We start from the raw sequence: 22298 nt of genomic DNA, 5'->3' as shown, positions 1-22298 counted from the left end.
AGTTAAGACTGGCTGGAGCAAGCCTGCCACCTAGTGGAGGATTCACTGTACAGTTAAAAGAGAAAATGACACCTGTGCCCAGATCAAGCGACCTCTGTCCTCACATTAGCCCAGGACGGCCTGGGACAGCACCTCCTGCAGGTCGGCCCCACGCTGTCCGGACTGTCTGCTGCAGGCGCCGCCCGGGCCTGACCCCCGCCCGCGGCGGCGCGGCTGGCAGCCGGGGGGGACGGACCCCGAGAGGACGGAGCCCTTACTTGTGTCGGCCGTTCATTTCCAGGCCCACCACGGGGCAGATGAACCGGGCGCAGCGCAGCTCCTCGTAGCGGTCGCCCTTGGCGTCGCCGTGGTCCCCCTCCCAGGCCGGGTTGTCCGTGAGGTTCAGCTCCTTCACGTCCTGCTCAGACACAGACACACACACGCAGGTCACAGCTTGTGCTTTGTCTACACCTCGGCCTGCACTCCACAGCTCCCCTTCTCCTTCGCAGCATGCCAATCGAACTGAGAGGCGAGAAATCTTTTTTTTTTTTTAAACTGCAAGAAGGTACAGCACCAAAAGTCCAACCAGGGAGCTGTGTCAGCATGCATGGGCTGCAAATGAACAAGTAGAGGTTTATTCCGTGCTAAAAGGAAAACGGACAATGTTTCGGCTATGGAGTCAGCTGTGAGCCCAGAGCCGAAACGCTCTCTCTCCTTTTCTTTTCGGCATGGAATAAACCCTTACTCGTTCCTCATCACCAAAGGGGCCTTGAGAAACCTGCACTAACTATGCCAAGGCGGAGAAATGCAGAGAACGAGGCTGAATAAAACAGGGGACTAGTTTAAGCTGAATTCTGAAAAGTGGGTCCTTGTATGATAAAACAGATCATTGTGTGTTTACTCTGTTCTAAGAATGGCTTAATATGTCAGAAATGATTTATGAGAAAACAGCATTTAAAAAATATTAATAATGAATGCTGTGATTAGACTAAGGTCACATTAATAGCTACAATCAGTGCCAAATAAATGTTGCAAGCCCTTCAATGAATGGGCACTTTTTACTTTCTGATTAAACACTCAGGTTTTGCTTTCTGTTCTTCAATTCGTTTTTGTAATCGCAGAGGGGGGCAGAAAAAGAGTTACTGTAACAGACCTTGATCCCCCGGATATGAGCTGCGGCCTCGGCATTGGGTCTCTCTGCAGACTTGTCCAGCAGATACTCAATCAAAGCATCCTTATTGTACAGCCTGCAGGCAGGCAAAGGGAAGACAGACATCTGGTTTAGAAACCCGGGTCCTTCTTGGAAAAATGACTTCAAGAAATTCCAGTGGTGTTTTAAATGAAACCCAGTGTTCTCCAAGTGTGGAAACACCTTTGTAGAAATAAAGAACCTGCTACTCATTTCATGCATTCTTCCTTAGTAAAGCTATGTGGAGCTCTAGGGGATTGTTCCATCTATCTAGTACTTCCTGTAGGATGCATGCACCTGTACCAGGATGATCACATATGATGACCCATTTGTTTTTTACCTCTTATGTATTACCTCCTTACACAAGCACGCATGATTACTGTTACCCCAATCTGAAGGAAAATTAGAATTGTCCGTCTATGTGTGGATGAGAGCCTGTGCCAGTGTGCATACACATGACTTAAGGAGACAGAAACAACTGAAAGCCACGAAGCAATGCCCTACACGATCCAATCCTCATTCAAAGGACTTGAATGCAATTCAAGCATTGATCAACGTGAAAAGAAATAAAACATTCCTTTGAACCGTGAGATATACTGCACACGAGTCATCACATCACATCACTGGCTCCAACCCAGTGTCTCAATACAAAAGGAGGTGGGGTGTCCACAACTCTGCACTGCAGTCCTGAGGAGGGGGAGCTACCGGGGGTAAAGAAAGACTCTTCCTCTCCTTACCTGCCCAGGTCACAGGCAACTATGGGACGTCTGAGCTTCTCCTGGCTCAGGGCGCAGTAGTTCCAGCGCGCCACCAGCTCCGCGCTCTTATCCACCTGACGCAGCAGCAGAAAACAAAATCATCAATGACAACCTGCGCAACACATGCCGTACACCGTACGTGTGTGTGTGTGTTTGTGTTTGTGTGTGTGTGTGCGCTGCAGGCTTGGTGCTCCACACTGCCCGCCCACCCACCGGAAACCACACAACAACCAGGAGGTAAACATCCCTCATGCCCAGATCTCTACACGGCCCTCCTAACGTATTCACAAAATGACGACAAAGGAACAAATATCAAATAACAGGAAGGGGGAGCTGGGCGCCCCTAGTTTGACAGGGGGGACCCCCAGACGCAGAACAACCCCAAAACCTCAATTCTGGGGCACAGGGAAACGCTGAACACCCACCTCTTTTGGTTGCTATTAGCTAACTGATTCAAGCATCTCGTCCGAATTATAATCTTCTTACCTGTCGGTAATCCGATTCTACACTCTTCCACGTACTTCTCTTGAGACTCTGGATCACAGCACTAGCTCTTAAGCAAATGTCGCATCACTGAAATAATGATACTAAAAGATCAATAGCTTTTCTGCTATGTGTTGCTTCCCGTCTGCCTCAGGGTCACAACATGTTTAAACGAAAAGCAATCTCCAATAATTCGTACAGGGTCACCCTCCCAGACAGGTTACGCTACTGAATGTGCTATCACATTTTCACAATTTTCGCCCTAACGAGCCGGGAAAAGACAGCATTTCCTAGTATTTACAGAGTACGGCGGCTCTGTTATCGCTCCTCAAACGACCACGTATCCAAGTTCACTCACACGGCGCGACTTTTAAAATTTAATAACAAAAACAAAATCGTCCTTGCCACAAGACAGATGTTTTTCCAACGACCACAAAGAAAGATTTACGGCTTTAATTGAGAAACCTAGGCGTCACAACACAAGCAGGCCAAAAACAAGCCCGAAAGAGCAACGTTTAAAAACACCCACCTTCTCTACTTTTTTGGGTCCTTTGACAAGCTCGTGTCTTTTGGGGATAGTGCCTCCATCGCATCCCATGACAGCTGTTTAGGTCAAGTTGAATTTAATTAAACCCAAAGAATAAAAACTAAGATAACAACGGAAGAACAAAGTCAACACCAGCTACCGAAGGCAGGACGCGCTCCTCCTGGTTTATGGGCTACAACCGCATTCACGGATCTGCTGCCTTCGGGAAAGTCCGGCGGCACTCGGGCTTTTCCGACGCGTGGAGCGTGTCAGACCTTAAATGCGGTCTCAACCGTGTTCCCAACCAGCCGTTTCTCGGGAGAAGCCCGAGTATGGGATTCAGCAGTAGTCCTGGGGAGCCTGCTGTGCTTGGGTTTTAAATGCACTTCCTCCTCTCAAGCTTCGTGACATCAACAAATCGAAGATAAACCGCTCATTCTCTGAAGGCGCAGACAGCCGCGGACGGCCCAGGGTCCGAGCCGGGGACACACTTCGAGGTGCGAGTCTCTTTATTACCACCTCTGGCCGGCAGGTGGCGCAGAAGTACTGGAAACTCAACGGCGTTTGGCGATGCAATCTGGAATCGATATCTTCCGTTCAAGAGGGCCACACTGTTGAAGGGCTTTAGAAGACGTTTTTAGTCTGCACTACTAACCTTTTAGATGTAATTAATAGTCGTGGCTAAATTAAATTATGGTTAATTTAAGATAAAAGGGTTAGGTGGCGAGACTATTGAAGCCTATGAAAATGTACCATGGTAAGAGTGAAAGGAATTTTCACATTGTTGTGATATCTCTACCATGCTTGTAGCAAACATTTGGGCCCAGTTGTGCCCACAGTACCACACCTGTAGCTTCATGCTTTACTGTGGAACTCTGTGCTTCACTACAGTTTTACCACATTATACCATAGTAAAGTCTCTTAAGGGTTCTGGTTTAACACGTCCCAGATTTCAGCCTTGTCAAACTGCCAACGTTATACAGTGATAGATAGTGGCTTTGGAATACACAGTACAGTAATATAACATAATATATTATAATTATTATACAAATTATTATTACTTTGTAACGTATTAAAGAATATAATAAGAGATGGGCTTTGAAACTAATTTGCAGAAACATGTCTACTGCCTATAAACCCCCGAGGCTGTCTGAATATACACATTAGCCAGGTCTGCTGTTGCCTTCAGACACACACCAGACGCATATGTACCACCAATCATGTCTCCTACGGGGTCACGTGCACCAGCCATGTCTCCTAAAGCAATGCACACCGAGGAAAACGCCTGTCCTGCTACAGTTTTGCCAGGCTCAGGGATAAATAATTATTCCTTACACTTGGATGGTGCTTTTCTGGGCACTCCACTCAAAGTGCTGTACAGGTAAAGGAGACTCCCCTCTACCACCACCAGTACATCGCCCTCACCTGGATGATGCGGTGGCAGCAGAGTGCTCCAGTATGCTCCCCACACACCAGCTGTATATAACAGTATAACAGGGTGATGGAGCCAGTTCAGAGATGGGGATTATTAAGAGGCCATGATTGGTAAAGGGCCAATGGGAAATTTGGCCAGGACGCAGGCGTAACACCCCGACTCTTTTCGAGAAACACCTTGGGATTTTTATGACCATGGAGACTCAGGACCTCAGTTTTCCATCTCCTCTGAAGGGAGGTGCCTTTGTCCCCATCATTAAACTCAAGGGACCTTGGGACGTGCTATATTCTGGGGGCCATTCCTGTGGAACGTACAACTCTTTAATATTTTGGTAGTGCAGTGTATTTTTACAAACACAAAAAGGCATACAGTGTGAACTGCCACGGTGCAAAGTCCTCATGGAAGAGAATGCAGGTCCTGTTATGCCTTTTGTTTTGTTTTTTTTACAGTCACAGCAGCCCAGCCTGCTACAAATGTCAATCAGTAACTATCAAAAGCACTAAACACATGTGCTACCAGGAAACCTACATTAACAGATAACACTTCAAAAATGCTGCGACATTGTCCTCCCTGGCCGTGATTAATGGGATTGCAAATCATTCCGATGGCTCCTCAGCCTGTCTTTCCCACACTGGGAAGCCACACACACGAACACAATTACCGCCTTGACCGAGATCAGCAAGGCTTGTCTTAAAAACTTATTAACCTGACTGCTCACCCTAATCTCGGTTAAATGGTGCTGGTTGCTAAATTCCTTCTCATTCATGTTGTTGCTACTGATTTACCTGCGGGAATATCAAACACATCCACTCAAACAACTAGGCCCACAGTAATGCGGAATATTACTGATTAACAAAAGGCGGCTGAAATTATTTTTTTATTTTTTCCAACAACCACAACATTAATAATTAAACACATACGCAGCACATCTAGGGTCACTTGAAGGTTTTTTCAAATATTTTTTGGGGGTACATGTAACGGGTGTGTCTCTGGACTGATGGGTGGAGGGTTCAAGCCTCGGCTGTAAACAGTGCTGTTGGACCCTGAGTGAGGTACTTTATCCCAGTGGCTCCAGTCCTCCCAGCTATATTAACAGGAATCAGCATTGCTGGGGGTCGGCTCTGTGACAGCCTCATCTCTGGGCTGGAGTCTTTTGCTCTTCACTTAACCCCTGGATGACTCTGGGCCACGGGTCCATTGTGAGTCCGGTACACAACTACATACTTACCCGTCAGTGTCACAGCAGACATGTCAGCGTGTCCTCCTGCTAAGCAATGCAAGTGCTTTGAAGCGCTTTGAGAAGCCACCTTTAAAGGCGCTATGTCAAATAAAGGTTGTTATTATTATTATTATAGATGTGAGTGAGTGTGTGTGTGAGAGACAGGTACAGATGTCTGCACACAGGGCCACAGCCGCCACTGGCCTGGCAGGCAAAGAGAAATCCAGAGCTACAGCAACTGGCAGCCGAACTCTCGACCTTTGCAGAGCGCAGGTGGGACTCTCGGGGTTCTGTCTGCTCCCCATTGACCTGCAGGTTCGTTCACCCCTGACCCCGGCTCAGAGATGCAGCTCCGAGGCCCCCCGACTGCAGCCCTGCTGGGATCGCCCACCCCTGAATCCTGAGAGGAGGAGCCAGGGACGAAGACGAGAGCCGGGGAGGGAGAGAAAGGGTGGGGGGGGTGACTGCTAGCCCCTCGTCCCGGGGCGCAGGTTCTGGGGGGTCTGCCGAACAGATTTCGCGGAGCAGCTTGTGTTTCACTGCAGGTTATATCATGAAACCCCCCTATTCCCCAAGCCACAGCCCAGTCCTTAACCCCTTTAACCTGAATTTCGGGATGACCTCCCAAGCCAGCGCTGCTCCGGGCTCTGATTTCACAGGAGGAGAAGCCAGTTTGAGCCAAGCCCTCCTCTTCCTCAGCCCAGCCAGTGCGCTTGACAGAGCTCCTCACCTCACGGATCCACAACACGCTTTTTTAAAACTTTTATTTAACACTACAAGACCTAATGGGGAGAATGTACGCAAATTTACGGAGTCATTTTGTGCTCTCGTTTGTACAATTATGCTATGTTTTTCAATATAATAAACTATTTTCATTTGTGCCAGCCTAAACCTCTTCTTAAAGATGTCCTCGACAGCTGGGCTTGTATTAAAGAGACATTATGTCGAGAGCCCTTCTCCCCCTGAAACCATGAGTTGCACGCTTCTGAGCGCTTTTTACAGTTGACACGTTTGCGGTCTGTACAGTTCTCCCTTCCTGTTTTCCCACGTGGCTTGCCTATTGCAGCAAAAACAGCGCAGGCCAGTGAAGGAAACTCTTCCCAGCCCTGGGGGTGGTGGTGTGAGGGCTGTCACAGCAGTGTGTTCACAGCGATCTGGGGAGCAGGCCTGTCTGGGAGTAAGCCTCAATTAGCCTGCCATTATGACTGGGCGTCGGTGATCCTGACAGGTGATTTAATCTCAACGTATATTCCAGTAATGCTCAGATTCTGCTGTGAGAGACGTTCAGAGAGTCGGCTGGAGTCAGTGCCTGCTGTGTTTCTGAGGTGCTCGCGTACTGGCAAGAGCTGAACACAAACACCGAGTCCCGACTGGCCTCTTGATCAGCATCCTTCCTGCCCCAGACGCGCCCCCCAGAGCAGGCTCTCAGCCACAGCTGCAACCTGCTTTCAGCTCCTTATGATCTTATTTGTGAAAGAGATGAGAAAGGAACTTGAAGCAAATTCCAATACTCAAAGCCTGAAAAGAGCTGACATTCTCAACACTGTGGAGACAAAGAGGAGATTGTTAGGCCCCTCGTCCACACCAAACTTCATTTCTTTTAAATTTGGAGTTTCCAGTCTCCTTTCACCCTGCTTGGAATTTCATGTGAGTGGGGATTGGACTAGATAATAATCTGTGTGTGCAGGCCATCGGCCTCAGGAGACACTGTGGCTCACATTCCATCCCCCTCTTTCATCCAGTGCTTCAAAGGGAAGCACCCCCGTCCCGGAGCGCCTCACGGAGTCAAAGTCCCTGAGCTGGCGGCTGTGATGCGCCTTCCTCCTCCTCATGTCACATGTGTCTGTCCCTCCCTTCTTACTTTCCCTCTCCCCTCCTCTCCCTCACTAATGCCCCGCCTCCCCACCCAGTCTCCCCTCCTCTCCCTCACGAATGCCCCGCCTCCCCACCCAGTCTCCCCTCCTCTCCCTCACGAATGCCCCGCCTCCCCACCCAGTCTCCCCTCCTCTCCCTCACTAATGCCCCGCCTCCCCACCCAGTCTCCCCTCCTCTCCCTCATGAATGCCCCGCCTCCCCACCCAGTCTCCCCTCCTCTCCCTCACGAATGCCCCGCCTCCCCACCCAGTCTCCCCGCCTCTCCCTCACGAATGCCCCGCCCCCCCACCCAGTCTCCCCTCCTCTCCCTCACGAATGCCCTGCCTCCCCACCCAGTCTCCCCTCCTCTCCCTCACGAATACCCCGCCTCCCCACCCAGTCTCCCCTCCTCTCCCTCACGAATGCCCCGCCTCCCCACCCAGTCTCCCCTCCTCTCCCTCATGAATGCCCCGCCTCCCCACCCAGTCTACTTGCCATCCCCTTACCTATACCCCCCTTACCTATACCCCCCTAACCTGTTCCAATTCCAGTCCCTTTGGTGGAATGAGCTCATACAGTGCTGCCAAAGTGGCAAAAACAACATGTCATGACTGTTAAAAACAACGTGACCGAGTGTGCTCACTGCTCTCTTAGATAATGAGGAAGAGAGGGAAGAGAGGTGAGCTCAATCAGGCGCAGCTCAGGCCTGTGCTCGGACTGTGGCACTGTCTGACTCCCAGGAAGAGCCTGGGGCCAGACACTGCGCAGCCCCTCACTCCACAGTATCTCTTCTCCCGGCTCCATCCCTTATCTTCCTAGAATCTGGGAGGGCAGTAACTTCCAGGATACAGCTTGCTAATTTGGGGAAATCCACTAACTCTTTCTCTCTGTCACCACGACCCCCATTCATTCACCCTCTGTCTGTACCTGCAGGTCTTACCCCCTGCCTCCACCTCTCTTCCCCTCTGCGTCCCCCCTCTGTCCCTCCGGACTTCTGTGTGTGTTTGGCGATTTTCACAGCTCCTCACAGCTTCACTTCTCTAAGACAGATCGCCCCCTCCCCCGTCGACCTGCCCACAGCACATCCATCATCTTCAGGAGCCCCATTCATCACGGCGGAGCCCACAGAGCGAAGGAGCTCGGAGAGGTGGGGGCAGGGTGGGAGACGGGGGCAGAAGTTGAGCAAAAACCTTAGGGAAGCCGCAGGATGACTTTCAAGGCTTCGTGCTGCAGAGCAAAATGTCCTTTTTTGTAATAATAAATGTGTGGATCGTCCAAGTAACATCTCAATGTAAAGTCAAAGTTAGCAGCCATGGACTGCTCTTTCCTCCTTGTAAATGCTCATCAGCATGATGTTGCTGAGCTATAGCAGTGACTCTTGTGTATTTTGTACCCTGCACTTATAAAGCCACCATTACCCACAGGGTGCTCATTGTTACACAGACAGATTGATGAGTGCGAAAAGTGTTCTAGTATCATATGTACCCTCTGTGAAAATATGGGAAGTGTCGTCCAAAGACAGGAAGTAAGTTTTGCACTGAGGCAAAAACCTTTGAAGATCAAGCTGTTCTTTGAAACAGATTATTTTCAGTGACCCTGGACAGGACACTTACCTCCCGGGAGCACTTAAAGACAACAGCAGCCAAGATCAAAACAAGGAACAATGTGATCTCCTGGTACAACAGGTGGTGTGGCCACTACCACCCTCCAGACCTCAGCGCTTGCGCTGTCTTTCTCTGCAGCAGAATACTGTGTCCCTCTGCGGTCAAGATCATCAGAAAGAAAGGGGTCCAGTCTGAAGCACTTTAGGACTGGTCACTGGTCAGGGTCCCTGTCCTGCCAGCCTCTATAGAGGGGGATCAGTGTTCCTGTGGGCTAGAGCAAACTCTGCAGCCCGTCCTAGCGGCCTGCCCACTCCACACAGACTGCACACCCTCCACACTGCGGGGCCAGAAGCTATTGCTGGGCCCAGGGATTTCGCATGCGCTAAATGAATAAAATATAAAGAGGTTATTTTCAGGCATGGGCTCGGCTACCTAATCTGAAGTCCAGCTTGCGGATATGTTGGGGTTGGGGGGTACCTTTCCTGCAATTATTACAGAGCCCCGCCACATCACAATGAGCACACCACACAGACAGTGGAAACATTAGATCCTTCAGGCGGACTTACATACCTATACCTGCTGTGCAGATGCCATTGTGAATCAGGCCGTGCGCAACGTGTAAGCTGGCAGGTGCTGTCGTGCTTGTGCCCATTCCATTTCAGGCTTGGTGCTGAGCTGAGGATGCATCTCCCCTGCGCCAAGTCTGCCTGCTGTAGAGCAGCAGGTCTCTGTGAGCAGCGAGCCGCCACACCTGCAGGGAGTCTTGCAAGCTGTGTGCAGAACAAACCAGGTGCTAACGCTGGGGCAACCCTTTCACTCACAGAGACCCCACACACAGCTCGGAGCTCCGGGCAGGACACGCACCTGAAGGTCTAGCGACTAAACTCTGCGAAACTGAAAAAAAAACTGTTGTTACTTTGGTTTGTGTCTTTCTTTGTATTGCAGACCTGGAGTGCTTTTTAAAAGTTTTTATTGTCCTTTTAATGCTGAAAAGATTGGGTATTTTTCAGAGCCTGGCTGTCTTGCAGCTGAAATTGACTCATTTGTCTTTCCTCACTGGGCCTCAGCTGAAGCGCCGTCACGTTGTTGATGCAGCATCGTTAACCACCTCTGATGCCTGTTCTCCTCAGTGAGGACCACGGAAATAATGTCTCAGTCTTGTCTTTCGTCTGGATCAATCTTGAGAGGTTAGAAAGCTGATCGCTGAGGGTGATTATTTTTTGCTCGATGGATGGAAGTGATTAGCGATTGCTGTGAGGTCGCTGCAAAATTGTGGAGGAATTTAGCACACAGGGAATAAAACCAGGAACTTCACCCAGGAGCTACTGTAGGTGCCAGCAGCCAGAACTAGCCAGGGGAGGTGGGGACAGGATGATAACTAGGCTCAGGGATATAGTTTATCCCCTGTTTACTGACTTGCCTTATCTCACTCCTGGAGAGATATGCTGGTCCTGTGCATTAGGAGTCAGCAGCTGAAGGGCTGTAGTGGGGCTGAAGGATCAGTCTGCACCAAGTCTGGTAGCTCGACTTTCTGGGATTACTAATGTGCCTCTATTCACTGCCTCCTCGCTGTTGGGGCGAAGGGGGGCACCACAGTTACTGGGCTGCTCTGGGACGTGTTTGCTGTGCTGAGGGAGAGCAGGATGTGCAGACAGCGAGAGAGAGCAGCTGTGTGAACTCAGACTGGCCCACTGCAGAGACACATGGCCACGAGCGCACAGGGGGCAAGCGAGAGGAAAGGAGAGGATCCTGAGGAGAGGGTGGGACAGCGGATGGTGGGAAGATGAAGAGGGAGAGTGTACACGCTTCAGAACTGGGGCTTCCTGTGGGATAAAAGCATTGCACTGAAAACAAGCTAGAGCAAAATCAGGAGACCCCCTGTCTGAGCTGAGCTGACTGGCCGGCTCCAGGGAGGTGATAGCCCAGGACAGCAGAGCACCTCTGGACCCTGCAGACCAACGATGCTGAGACCTGGGTAGAAATCCTCAAGCATTGACAGAGCCAGTTAAACATTACCATCAGCGCAGCCGCATCAATTTGTTACGAAGGTCCAAAGGACCTCCTTGGACTGAAAGGTCTCGCCTCCTCTCACTTGTTACTGTTCTTATATTCTTAAGACCAGAAAGGTTGAGCTTTCCGAGCCTGTCAGTACAGGACATTTCACCACAAATCACTGGTGGTAAAAAGTGAAGATTTCAAGTGAGCCTGGGGATGCGTCTGTATATACCATGCTTTCCCTGTGTCGTAGAACACCTCAGTGTGATCTTGCCATGCTGTCCAACAGCGCCTCCCCCTACAGACCTGCTGTCCACCAGTCTGTTGGCTCTTCCACCGAGGGAGGCATTTAGGAGCTTGGCTGTCCCAGCTCGGGGCATTGTGGGAGTGCGGGAGGAGAGGCAACTGCAGGGAGGCTGGCTACCGTCAGACTAACACATGCAGACGTGACTCTATTCACTGGCAGCCAGGAGAAACATGCAGCCCCTGCCAAGAGCGGCCCTTTTCACATCCAGCTCTATCTCAATTAGCATTGTTTTGTTTCAGCGTTCAGACTGCAGAACTATCCCACCCTCCGAGCTTCAGGCCCTGTCGGCACGGCTGGGCAGGGGTCACGGGTTTGGAAATTAACAGTGGCTGGGAAAGATATCCCTCACTTACTTCCAGATGCCCGATCCCTGTGTGCTTTTTCCCCTTGCTGGATTCCAGTTTGAAGCAGGGGATGCTCTCTCTGTGCCTCTTTCCAAGCTGAACACAAATCACTGGTGGTAAAAAGTGAAGATTTCACCTCTCCACTTCCAAACGTCAGAGGAATGGCCCTGGCACCCTATATATTCTGATCTGGGACAGGCAAGGCCTTCTCTCTTGTGGTTTTCCAGCTATAGAGACTCAGTCAACGATCATTGGGGTGAGAGAGAGGGAGGCAGTAGTAAGGTATCTACGTGTCCCTAAAAGCTCGTTTTCAAACGAAACAGTGTTATGATAACTCATCAACTGAGTAAACACATGACTTCTGAAATAATCTCAGAAATGCAAGCGATTACAACAAGCACCAACGAAGTAATTAAATAAGAGCGTGCATGAAGGCAGGCGGGCGCGGGACACGGAGGGAGTCAGTCCCACAAGCGCTGGAGCTGAAAGCCAGTCCTGCTAATGAGGTCTGAGCCGCCCACCCTGAAGCACCCCACACACACACACACACACACCGCCTGCCTGAGCGCACCTGTCGCAGTGTGTGCACGCACGAGCGCGTGTGTCTGTGTGTGTGTGCTCGGCTCTGTGTCCCCCGAGCTGGCATGCCCAGAATGTGTTGCGGAGACATTCCTCTGCCTGTGGCTGTAAATCAGCTCACATGGGGGGGACGGGGGACGGGGCTCATTGTCCCTCTGAGGACAGAAAATGGCTGAATGGATCCTTGTTCTCAGATCGGCGGGGGTCTGGCGTCCCGGGACACTGACTCCAGCTTCACCACGGGGGGATCTGGAGCAGAGGAGGTGGGGGCTCGGGGATTAGGGAACCGCAGTGGACGCAGAGGAAGAAGAGGACGTGTCTGGACCTGCATGACCCGGAGGCCCCTGTGAATCAACTGGGTCGCCCCCTGCCCCGAGCTCCCATTAGCCGGCCCTAGCAACGCGTCAGGACACCCCAAAGGTGTCCTTCCCCTGACAACCGAGCAAGAACCCCCTCCCACCTTGGACTAATTGGGCAAATTCTGCTGCTGACCCTGGTGCAAAACGGAAATAAGACACACGCCATGTTCATCTGTTTTTTCCCCTTTGTCCCCTGGCGAAGTTCTCCCCGTTTCCTTGCCGCGCAGGCCAGACGAGGCCGGGGCTGACGGAGTGCGGTCTCCCCAGACCGGACCGCTCACGCTCCGCAGGGGGGGCCGTCAGAGCGGGGTTCCGGGAAGGGAGCGGGACAGGGGCCGAGGGGGTCAGAGGGCGAGGGGGAGAGAGGCAGACGGAGCTGGCAGCAGGCGGGGGACAGGAGCCAGGGCTCTGGGCGGGCCGGTGATGAATGGCCTGTACCGCTCGCCGCTTTTCCCATCATCCATCACTGCCCGGGCACGGCGATCCCAGATAGCGCCCTGCGCCTAGGCCCTGGGAGAGCTGCTTCTTATCTGTTCCAAGGAACTGCCACATCAGCCGTCATTCCAGGGATAGCTCAGCCTCTCGGATTTCCAGTCTTCTGGGAGCGGGGGGCTGTTGTTGGTGGGGGGGGGGGGGTTTAGTAGTTTAGTCATTCACTAGAAAAAGTAGTTTTGGAGAAATGTGGATTCCTGTGCCAAACACAACACGTTGTGCAAATTCTGTTTTGATTCATCGGCAGCAGCGTGTGAAACGGCTGGCTTTATTGTGCTTCACTTCCCTTAAAAGACTGAGGGGGTTGTTTTCGCGTTTCTCCTGCTCTCTGTCTTAGATTCGAGCTCGAGACTGTCACGCAGAGCTGACAACATCACAGGGTTACTGCCAGGGCTTGTTTTCCCTTCCAGAGGCTCATCCGCTCCCCCCCTTTGTCTTTCTGAAAGCAACTGCAAAAAAAGTTTAAATTAAAGGCTAAGTGAGTGTGTAAGGCTGTAATGGAATAATTGTTTTATTCAACTTAGAAAACACTTGCAGGACCCACTTTGGACAAAAGCTGTACATTCTGATCACTGGCGCTGCCCGTGCAGCAGGCTTGTTAAAAAAGAGACGATGGTGTGTGATCTCTCGGCGGGCTGTGACAGATCCAGGGAAGGAGTCGTGTTTTTTTCAGGCAGCTTGGGTTCTCCACACCTGGAGAGTCAGGCCCCAGTCCTCGCACCTCTGCACAGACAGACACTGGGGGAGGTGGGACCCTTCTTTCACAGCACAAGCGTTTAAGATCACCAACCTCTTCTCCCTCACGGAGGGCAGAGCTGAGTTAGCGTGTGGGAGCCCTGACCCAGGGGGCAGGGGTCAGGGGTCGGCCAGGGGGCGTGCAGTACCGGGCTGCCCTCCGAGGCCGAGATGCACGCGGTCCGTGGTTCTTTGCGGAAGTGGGATGTCGAGAAGCCCCGCGACACCTCGCTGAGGCTTATCCAGTCCCGGCAATTACATGGAAGGTCCTGCTGACCCAGCAGGCCTCGGCCTGTCTCCCTGGGAGAAGACCTGAGCCCGCCTGCTGTCTTCAGGCTCTCGCCCGCTCCTGCTCTGATCGTCTGCGGGAGGGGGAACGCTTCTTAGACGAGGAGGAAAGCGGCTGGCTTGTGCCTTGAAACCAGGAGGAAGTGTCAGGGGCCTGTGCGGCTCCGATCCCTGCTCTCCTCCTTCTCCCTCTCCGCCCAGCGACCCCCCCTCTCTCCCGGCAGTGTTGGGGAGAGACGGCCGAGATTGCAGCGGGAGTGGGAGAGGGGGCCGTCGGGTGGCCAGCGGAAGGCAGAGCCGTGGTGGGGGGGGGAATGTGTCTGTTGGGGGGGGCAGAGGGGGGTGCGGAATGCGGCCCTGCTGTCCAGCACCCTCAGGGTCCTCTCTGGGGGCGGGGGGGGGCGGGGGGTGTCAGCAGAATGAATGTTCCCCTCTCCCCTCACCAGCATGATGGATTTGCACATCATATCTACAGTTTACAGAGCCTGAGCAATGCAATACAGCCTCCAGAAATCAGCCCATCTCCCTGCTCTGGTTTTCTTTATATCTGTGCAGTGTATGTGTAGATACGCACGTTCTATAAAACGATCTAGGAGCGTGACTTAACAAATGAAAGTATTCATCTTTAAGCCTCCATTTCTTATTTCACACACGGGTAAATGAAAAAGAACATATACAGTAGGTGCTCTCAGACGCTATGTATTAAAAGCTTACTACCTTTTCATCTTATTTTTGCAGACAGGCGTTTGTGATGAAAGCCGCTATATAAACAGTTACTAGTGAGTTGTCCTAATAATTCTATAACAATTCAAAGCTTTTTGTGCAGCAGCTCAATTTGTTCCTGACTTTATAGAAGGTCTGCCACAAAGGTCAGAGCTGCAAGTCCAACAAGGCCAAATTTAGACGGCGAAGAGAAAAATGAAACCAATTACGGCTGTCTCCGCCACTTAGACATTTCTGTGGTTTGTTACCAGGAGGTTGCCAGTTCAAATCCTGGCTGTGCCACTTTGTGTCGTGTCACCATGTGTGAATTACCAAGCCTCTCTGAATGCCACCTTTTCAGCAGCTTCTGTAACCTGGTCTGGACAAAGTTTCACCCAAACTTATTAAGTGCACACTTTGCTCTGGAGCACACAGCCTTGAAAGCTGAGTCAGGCCCTGTCTTATTAGCCACTACAGTCCTTAGACTGTCGTGCTCACTAGACACATAATCCGCCAGCCCCCTCCTCCTGTGCCTCTGTGAAACCGCAGTGGCCTTTCCCTGCTTTGATCTCCCGTGGGGAGGGGATTCTCAGGGCTCATCCCTGTCTAGAGCACTGGGAGACCACGACGCAGAGTTCAAAAGTACATCTATAATAAGAAGGAAAAAAAACACAGATGTTTCCTTTTTTATTTCATCCTTAAAGATAAAGATCATTTCTGTTTTTGGTTTGTTTGATTTAACATTACCTTTGCGAAGAAGAAAAATTTCCACCTGATTTTCCACCAGTGCCATGAGAGCCCTGCTCCCAGTGGAAAGTTTCCTGTGATAATACTGTATTTCCCAGCTGCAGAGGAAATACTTGGTGCGATATAGTTTAGAACAGGCGCCTAGGCATGAAGACACACCTAACCTTCTCACCCTTGACCTCTGACCTGCGAAAACCACAGGTCTCAGGTTCACTGTGGTGCTGGGAGCCCAGAGTCCTGGCTGACTCATCCCAGCATGAACCCCCGGCACGCAGATTGCAGCCACCGGGAAATCCAGGCCACAGTCGGACAGTGACGTGACCCAGACTCGAACCCACGTCCGCAGAAAAGCCTCCAGCCCACGCTGGCGCCCTGCCTGTGCTGAGCCACTTGGGCCACTCGGGACTGCCTGTCTGAGGCTCCGTGTGCCTGCGGCGCGGACCATCTGCACAGAGAGTGGCAGTGGGAGGGCGCCAGTGCTCGGTGCCGGCTTGCAGCAGCGTGGGGGAGAAAGAACATCGAAAAGACCCGAGTGCTTTCGCGAGCAACCAGAGAGGCAGGAATCCTTGCGTTCTTTCCACTCGGCTCTCTGGCATTTCCTCCGCGGGAATGGGATGTGGGAACTGTTCATGTCCCGCACGTGCAGCGAAGGAATTCTTTCCCCTTTCGCTCTTTTAGTCTCTGCAGGGGTCCTGTGTGCAGTGGGCCCGGCAGCCCCTGCTCCTCTCCGGTCCCCAGTGGGAAGAGCTGAGGTCTCCCCTCGGCCCTCGGCCCTGGCAGCGCTCAGTGACAGGCCCACCTCCTTCTCCCTCGTTTTATTGGTATTGTTATTGCGCCTGCCGTTTCCTGCAGGGACCTGCTTTTGCCCTCAGCAGCAGGCCAGTAAAAGGGGAAAAAAAACGTTCAATCAATAAATTATCATGGAGCTGTAAATCCTGCAGGCTCTCCCTTTCAAATCCGGTCCCAGTGGTCTGCCCCCCCTCCACACACACACACTCATTCACACACACCAACAGCCTCCCTCTTCACTGGGAGGTGCCGTGCGCTGGAGTTTGGATGCAGGGCTGTAACTGGTACCATGTCCTCAGGCTGTGGGTGCAGTAACTGGTCAAAGAGGGTCCAGTGAGGAAGAGTTTTATACCTGAGCAACAGCTCTTTCATGCCCCGCTACAGTGCAGCACTTTGGGTGAAGAAAGTGAGAAGCACAGGCCTGGACACAGACAGCGCAGGGTGGAGAGAAAAAAAAACTTTAAAAACATGTCAAACCTTTTTGCAGACAAACAGAAAAGGGGACCCCCTTCTGAGATCAATGGGGTCTCAAAGTTAACAGAGGCAGATTCAGGATCGCTGGGCAGCCGTCCCCCAGAAGGGACTGCTGTGGATTATCAGACAATCGCGCTGGCACTGGAGAAGAGCTGGCACTCTCTCAAACGCTTGTCGATTGCCGGCACATGGCGCAGATGCACTTCAATAACCAGGGGGAGCAAAACAAGAGTCCATTAAACTGGCACTTACAAGATCGCAATCTCACATGTGGCTGTGAAAGTCCCAGCAAAGCACTTTTCTTTTCATCGCACGTTTAATCGCCCGCTTTGAAGGCTAGGGGAGCTTGCAGAGGGGGGAGCTGGGTCCAGGGTCACACCTGAGCAGAGATGAGAGCTCACCGCCACGCCTGTACAGACACCCCCCAGCACACACCCCCACCCCCTCCCTCGTCTGCGTCCCATTGATTTCTCCTCTCTGATCTCCCAGACCACCCTGAGACTCAGCGCGGGGAACCCGACACCGTTTCTCTCCAGGGAGCGAAAACAACTGATCTGCAGAAAATAAAACTCTATCGGTTCCAGATCAGCGGAGGGAGGCGGCGAGGGATGCAGAAACAATGTGGCGTGTTTTGATACTGTCTGAGTCCCTCCCCGCTCCGCCCCTATCCCTGCAGCCCGGCCTGTGCCAAACACCTGTCCTCAGGTATGAGATCACAGGAGATTAGCGCTGCTGTTTCATCTGCGCCTGCTTTAAAAAGAGCCCTTCTTTTCTGTATCTGCACACAATCACAGCCTGCCATTCATCACGCCTGTCGGCCTCACACTCCCTCTCCCTCTTTCTCCCTGCGTCTCTCTCTCTCTCTGTGCATCACAAGTTTCAGACCTGGAGAAAAAAAAAACAAAAAAGGCAGTAACATTCTACAGGATAGCCCAAGAGGCTACAAAGTGTAGCAGCTGATGGATCATGATGTCCTCCACACAGTGTGCATGCCAGCACTGGGTTTAATATAGTATAAGGCAGAACAGAATGCCTAGTCTAATACTGCGAAATAGGAGCTTTCAAGTAAGACATCCTATTAGGTGTCTCCATCCATCAGGAACCTCCTGCAAAGCACAATGCTGGTTCTGTTTTGGAAACTTAAAGACATCCTATAAAAGCAGTCAGAGCCCTGGAATAGGGGTTATAAATTGCACAGACATTGTAACTGAAGCCCCCATCACCACAGCACCCTCAGGTTCTGGGGCAAGGAAATTCCACAGGAACCCAAGAAAAAGGGTCTTTCGTTCTGCCAGAAAGCACACAGCACCATCCCCGGCGCACCTCTGTCCCGGGCAGCTGTCTAATCGCGGGACACGATCTGCTACACAGCCCCTCTCTTTCTTTTTCTCTTTAATCCAAAAGCAATTAAAAGCAGAAGCCGACGAGAAGTCCCACAGGAATTTGGGAGCCGATTGTTGAAAGACATGACCTGCTCTGTCATTTTCAGACTTTTAATTTATGATCTCGCTCAGGCTGGGAAAACAATATGGCAAATTACAGAGATTAGGCAACGTTTTCATTTGTGCTTTGATGCCCCCAACACACACACACACACACAGGACACGTGCACGCACCCTCCCTTGCAATCATTCAGCTGTTGAATTTAAACTTTGGACGGCGTGCAAGATGCACGTACTGTACAATACCGTCTAGGAGAAAGAGGGACACTTGTGATCCTTTGGAGCATGCTTTCCCCTGAATCGTGTGGAACTCGCAAAGCACTCACTGGAAAACAAACATCTGCAACTTTATACTGTAGAAGGAAGAGTAACAAGGGTGTTACAGTGATGTAACTCACCCCGGGCTCCCAGGACAGCTCACATGTTCAGTGCTGCACAGTGCGGTAACCCAGGAGTGGAGTGTAATAGAGAACTGGGGGTGTATGAAATCACAGTGGAGACAGAGACAGCAGGGTAAAGCCAAGATCTGCAGTGCAGAATCGCAGGCTGCTGGGGAAAATGGAACAGCCATCGTGTTTCAATAAAGGCTGTCCTCTTGGTGAACTGGGCTTGACACTCGTTTGGGATGCTCACAATCTGCGTCTGCGGGCTCTTTGAATGTGTGGGGAGGATACTACAGCTCCTGATGGGGGAGACACCCCAGCAGCCTAATCAGGGGGTGTAACAGACTGCTCTGGTCCTAACTTCTCTTTGCACTGCACAGGCAGACCATGGTGCTCTAAATGCAAAAAACTGCTTCAGACATGAGCCCTGTCGAATTCCTCTGGGTGGGATTCCTCAGCCCAGGGCACTGGGGGGAATGGGAGATGGCCCAGGGCACTGGATGGGAATGGGAGATGGCCCAGGGCACTGGGGGGAATGGGAGATGGCCCAGGACAGTGGGGGGAATGGGAGATGGCCCAGGACAGTGGGGGGAATGGGAGGTGGCCCAGGGCACTGGGGGGAATGGGAGATGGCCCAGGGCACTGGGGGGAATGGGAGATAGCCTAGGGCACTGGGGGGAATGGGAGATGGCCCAGGGCACTGGGGGGAATGGGAGATGGCCTAGGGCACTGGGGGGAATGGGAGATGGCCCAGGGCACTGGGGGGAATGGGAGATGGCCCAGGGCACTGGGGGGAATGGGAGATGGCCCAGGGCACTGGGGGGAATGGGAGATGGCCAAGGGCACTGGGGGGAATGGGAGATGGCCCAGGACACTGGGGGGAATGGGAGATGGCCCAGGGCACTGGGGGGAATGGGAGATGGCCCAGGACACTGGGGGGAATGGGAGATGGCCCAGGACACTGGGGGGAATGGGAGATGGCCCAGGGCACTGGGGGGAATGGATGATGGCCTAGGGCACTGGGGGGAATGGGAGATGGCCCAGGGCACTGGGGGGAATGGGAGATGGCCCAGGACACTGGGGGGAATGGGAGATGGCCCAGGGCACTGGGGGGAATGGGAGATGGCAGTATACAGTGTGTCAATAGCAGGCCTGGGCTAGACAGCTCCCTCCACCTCACACACGCCCTCAGCCCCTTGCCTGTGCTGCTCCGGACAGCAGGGAAAACCGTGAGGCCAGCAGGAATCTGGACCCCCCAGCTCTGCTGTGGGGGCGAGAGGTGTGGAAAGGGTCCTGCAGCCCCTACTGATGAGACCACTTGGGCAGCGAAGGCTGGTACTCTGTGGCTTTTTGTAAAATGACACACGCACACAGCCCTGCAGGAAGAGAGAGAGATGCATCACTCCCTCTCCTCCTTGAGAGACAACACAGGGGTTTGCACAATAAAAATCATCCTCGAAACAGCAAACGTGCCCCTCATCGGAGTCCGGCGCGGTAGATCGGGGTGTTTCCGCACGGACGCGCGAGCTCGGTCACGCATTTTGTGGTCCAGCCACGCGGGCGGATCCTCGCAGGACCCCGTGAGCGCTGCTCGGCCCCGGACAGGCCCGCAGTGGAGTGAGAGAGGCTTCGCGGGCAGAGACAGCGCGCAAAAATAGCCTTTTAAAAAAAAAAAAGGTCCCGTCTGTGTCTGTTATCTATATCTACCCAGACGGAGCTGATACCAAACTGGAGCCGTCGGGTCCTGCCCCTGAATCGCTCAGTGGCTGCAAGAGGCGATCAGTGCTGCCCGGACAGGGACTTATCAGCTGCCCCTGCCGCTTGTGGTGACAGCGCCGGTCGGCTGAGACTCAGAGTTTCTGCGCACGAAACGGCCACCGTGTAGGGACAATCAAATACCGGCTGGGGAACGTCTTTGATTCGTCGTAATAGGCGTTATAGTTTTGAAATACATCCGCACGGGTCCCGGCTGTTCGGGTAGGCAGACTGCGAGTGACGAACTGCCCCTGGGCTGCTTTCATGGTCGCCGCGCAGACACAGAAGCCCGGCAGGTAATAAATTCACCCGACGCAGACCTGGAAATGAACGATACGGCGCTTCCACCCGCTCTGTAAATCACTCCGGGGTCACCCCAGGGTGGGGAGCAGTGCTGACGCGTCGCCCTCTCTGTCGGGCTGGAGCTGTAAATGATATTTTGGGGGCGGCGGGGGGGGGGGGTTCTAAAATCTTCGTCCCTGTTTTTCAAAGCAAAAGACAGCAGTCAGTTTTCTGACAAGCAATTGGGAGAGACAGGAAAATGCACCGTATCCGGAGGGCCACAAAAATAGCAAATGGCCGGCTTCATACTCGGGTTTAGAAACATGCGAAACCCGCCCAGCGTCCCTGTTTCCTTTCGTGCACGATTCCGCACTGGCAGGTGGCGGCACTGCGCTGGGGAAGGTGCGGCCTCAGAAACGGGGGTCGGGAGTCGGGTGGGCTGCGCCTCCGAGTGTCACTTGCCCCTGCCCCTGCCCCTGCCCCTGCCCCCCCCGGCGGGTCGGGCCCCGCGGAATGCGAGCTGGCGTGAAGGCGCAGCTGCCGCCCAGACTGGAGCGGGCGAGGGGACGCGAGCGGAGCAGCTGAGCTTCCAGGCCCGTCTTCACGGGAAAGCGCTCCACGTGGGAAAGGTCCAAAACCCAGAAAATGGAGAGGAGAGTTGGACGGGGGAACGCAACATCGACGACCAAAAAAAAAAAAAGAAAAAAGATGAGCCTGCTCTCGCCTGTCGGGGGATGTTTTTATTTTCTCAGCTCACGCTGCTAGCGGGGGAAGTAAACAAAACCAGCTTTTCAGTTTGCTCCTTGTCTGAAACCTCTGTCAGGGCAAATTAACATTCTGCAGGCGTTGTGTTTTGCTTGGAACGGCGTTGTAAAAACACAGAAATATCCCAGGAGGAACGGCCGGCCAGCTCTGAAGCAGCAGATCAGATCAGCAGGCAGGACTTGCACTTGCTTGCCTCACCGCAGCTAGCGACCTGATAGAGCCCTGAGGCTAGAGGGGCTGCCAGCTGGCCGGTGCCTCAGTACAACAACACACCTGGACCTCCTGAGAGAGACAGACCCGGCCCTGCCAGGAGCTCCAGGTCTCGGCGCGTGCACGTCTCCAGCTCCGCGGCGGCCGGGGCCGGGCTGATCGGAGCTCTGAGGGGGAGCCCACTGCAGGCCGGCGGCCCACGCCGAGACCCCCCCAGGCGGGCTTCTGTTCAGCCAGTTTCTGCTCCTTTGTTCGGACTGCTGCCATCGCCACCTCCGGTGATCCGACAGCAACGGGGGGGTTACTGTTCTAATCAGGGGCAAGAAGAGAGGGGGGCGGAGGGGCGACTGGCGCCCTGAGCTGTGAGTGTCACAGGCGCTCTGGCCACAGAGAGCAGGAGCTTCTGGAGGTGCCAGGTGCTGACAGACAAGACCAGCAGGTGGCACTGCTGGCAACATTTTATCCCCAGCCTTCAGTTTTGCCCTTCTTTCAAGTACTGATGCCCAGGTCCCTGTTAAAGCACCTGCATGCTTCCCTGAGTAAGGCCCAGAGCGGATCCAGACCGCACTGAGATAGCCATGTCCATCGGGTGCTCTTCGGGCC

At 52.9% G+C, this 22298-nt stretch overlaps 1 protein-coding gene across 1 annotated transcript in view; it reads right to left on the bottom strand.

The window, feature by feature from the left end:
• rtf2 (replication termination factor 2) overlaps positions 1-3138 on the bottom strand; it is a 29005-nt gene extending 25867 nt beyond the window's left edge. Inside the window, exons 1-4 of the mRNA XM_006639733.3 lie at positions 2939-3138; positions 1906-2000; positions 1133-1226; positions 258-397 (exon numbers count right to left, since the gene is read on the bottom strand). Of these exons, the coding sequence (XP_006639796.2) occupies positions 258-397; positions 1133-1226; positions 1906-2000; positions 2939-3007 (398 nt within the window). The 5' untranslated portion in view covers positions 3008-3138. The remainder of the gene's footprint in view (positions 1-257; positions 398-1132; positions 1227-1905; positions 2001-2938) is intronic.
• Positions 3139-22298: the final 19160 nt, after the last annotated feature.

The sequence above is a fragment of the Lepisosteus oculatus genome, chromosome 16 (assembly GCF_040954835.1).
Source record: "Lepisosteus oculatus isolate fLepOcu1 chromosome 16, fLepOcu1.hap2, whole genome shotgun sequence".
In the NCBI taxonomy this organism is placed as follows: domain Eukaryota; kingdom Metazoa; phylum Chordata; class Actinopteri; order Semionotiformes; family Lepisosteidae; genus Lepisosteus; species Lepisosteus oculatus.
Note: the sequence above shows the minus strand (reverse complement) of the source record. Positions and strands in the feature narration are given on the sequence as shown.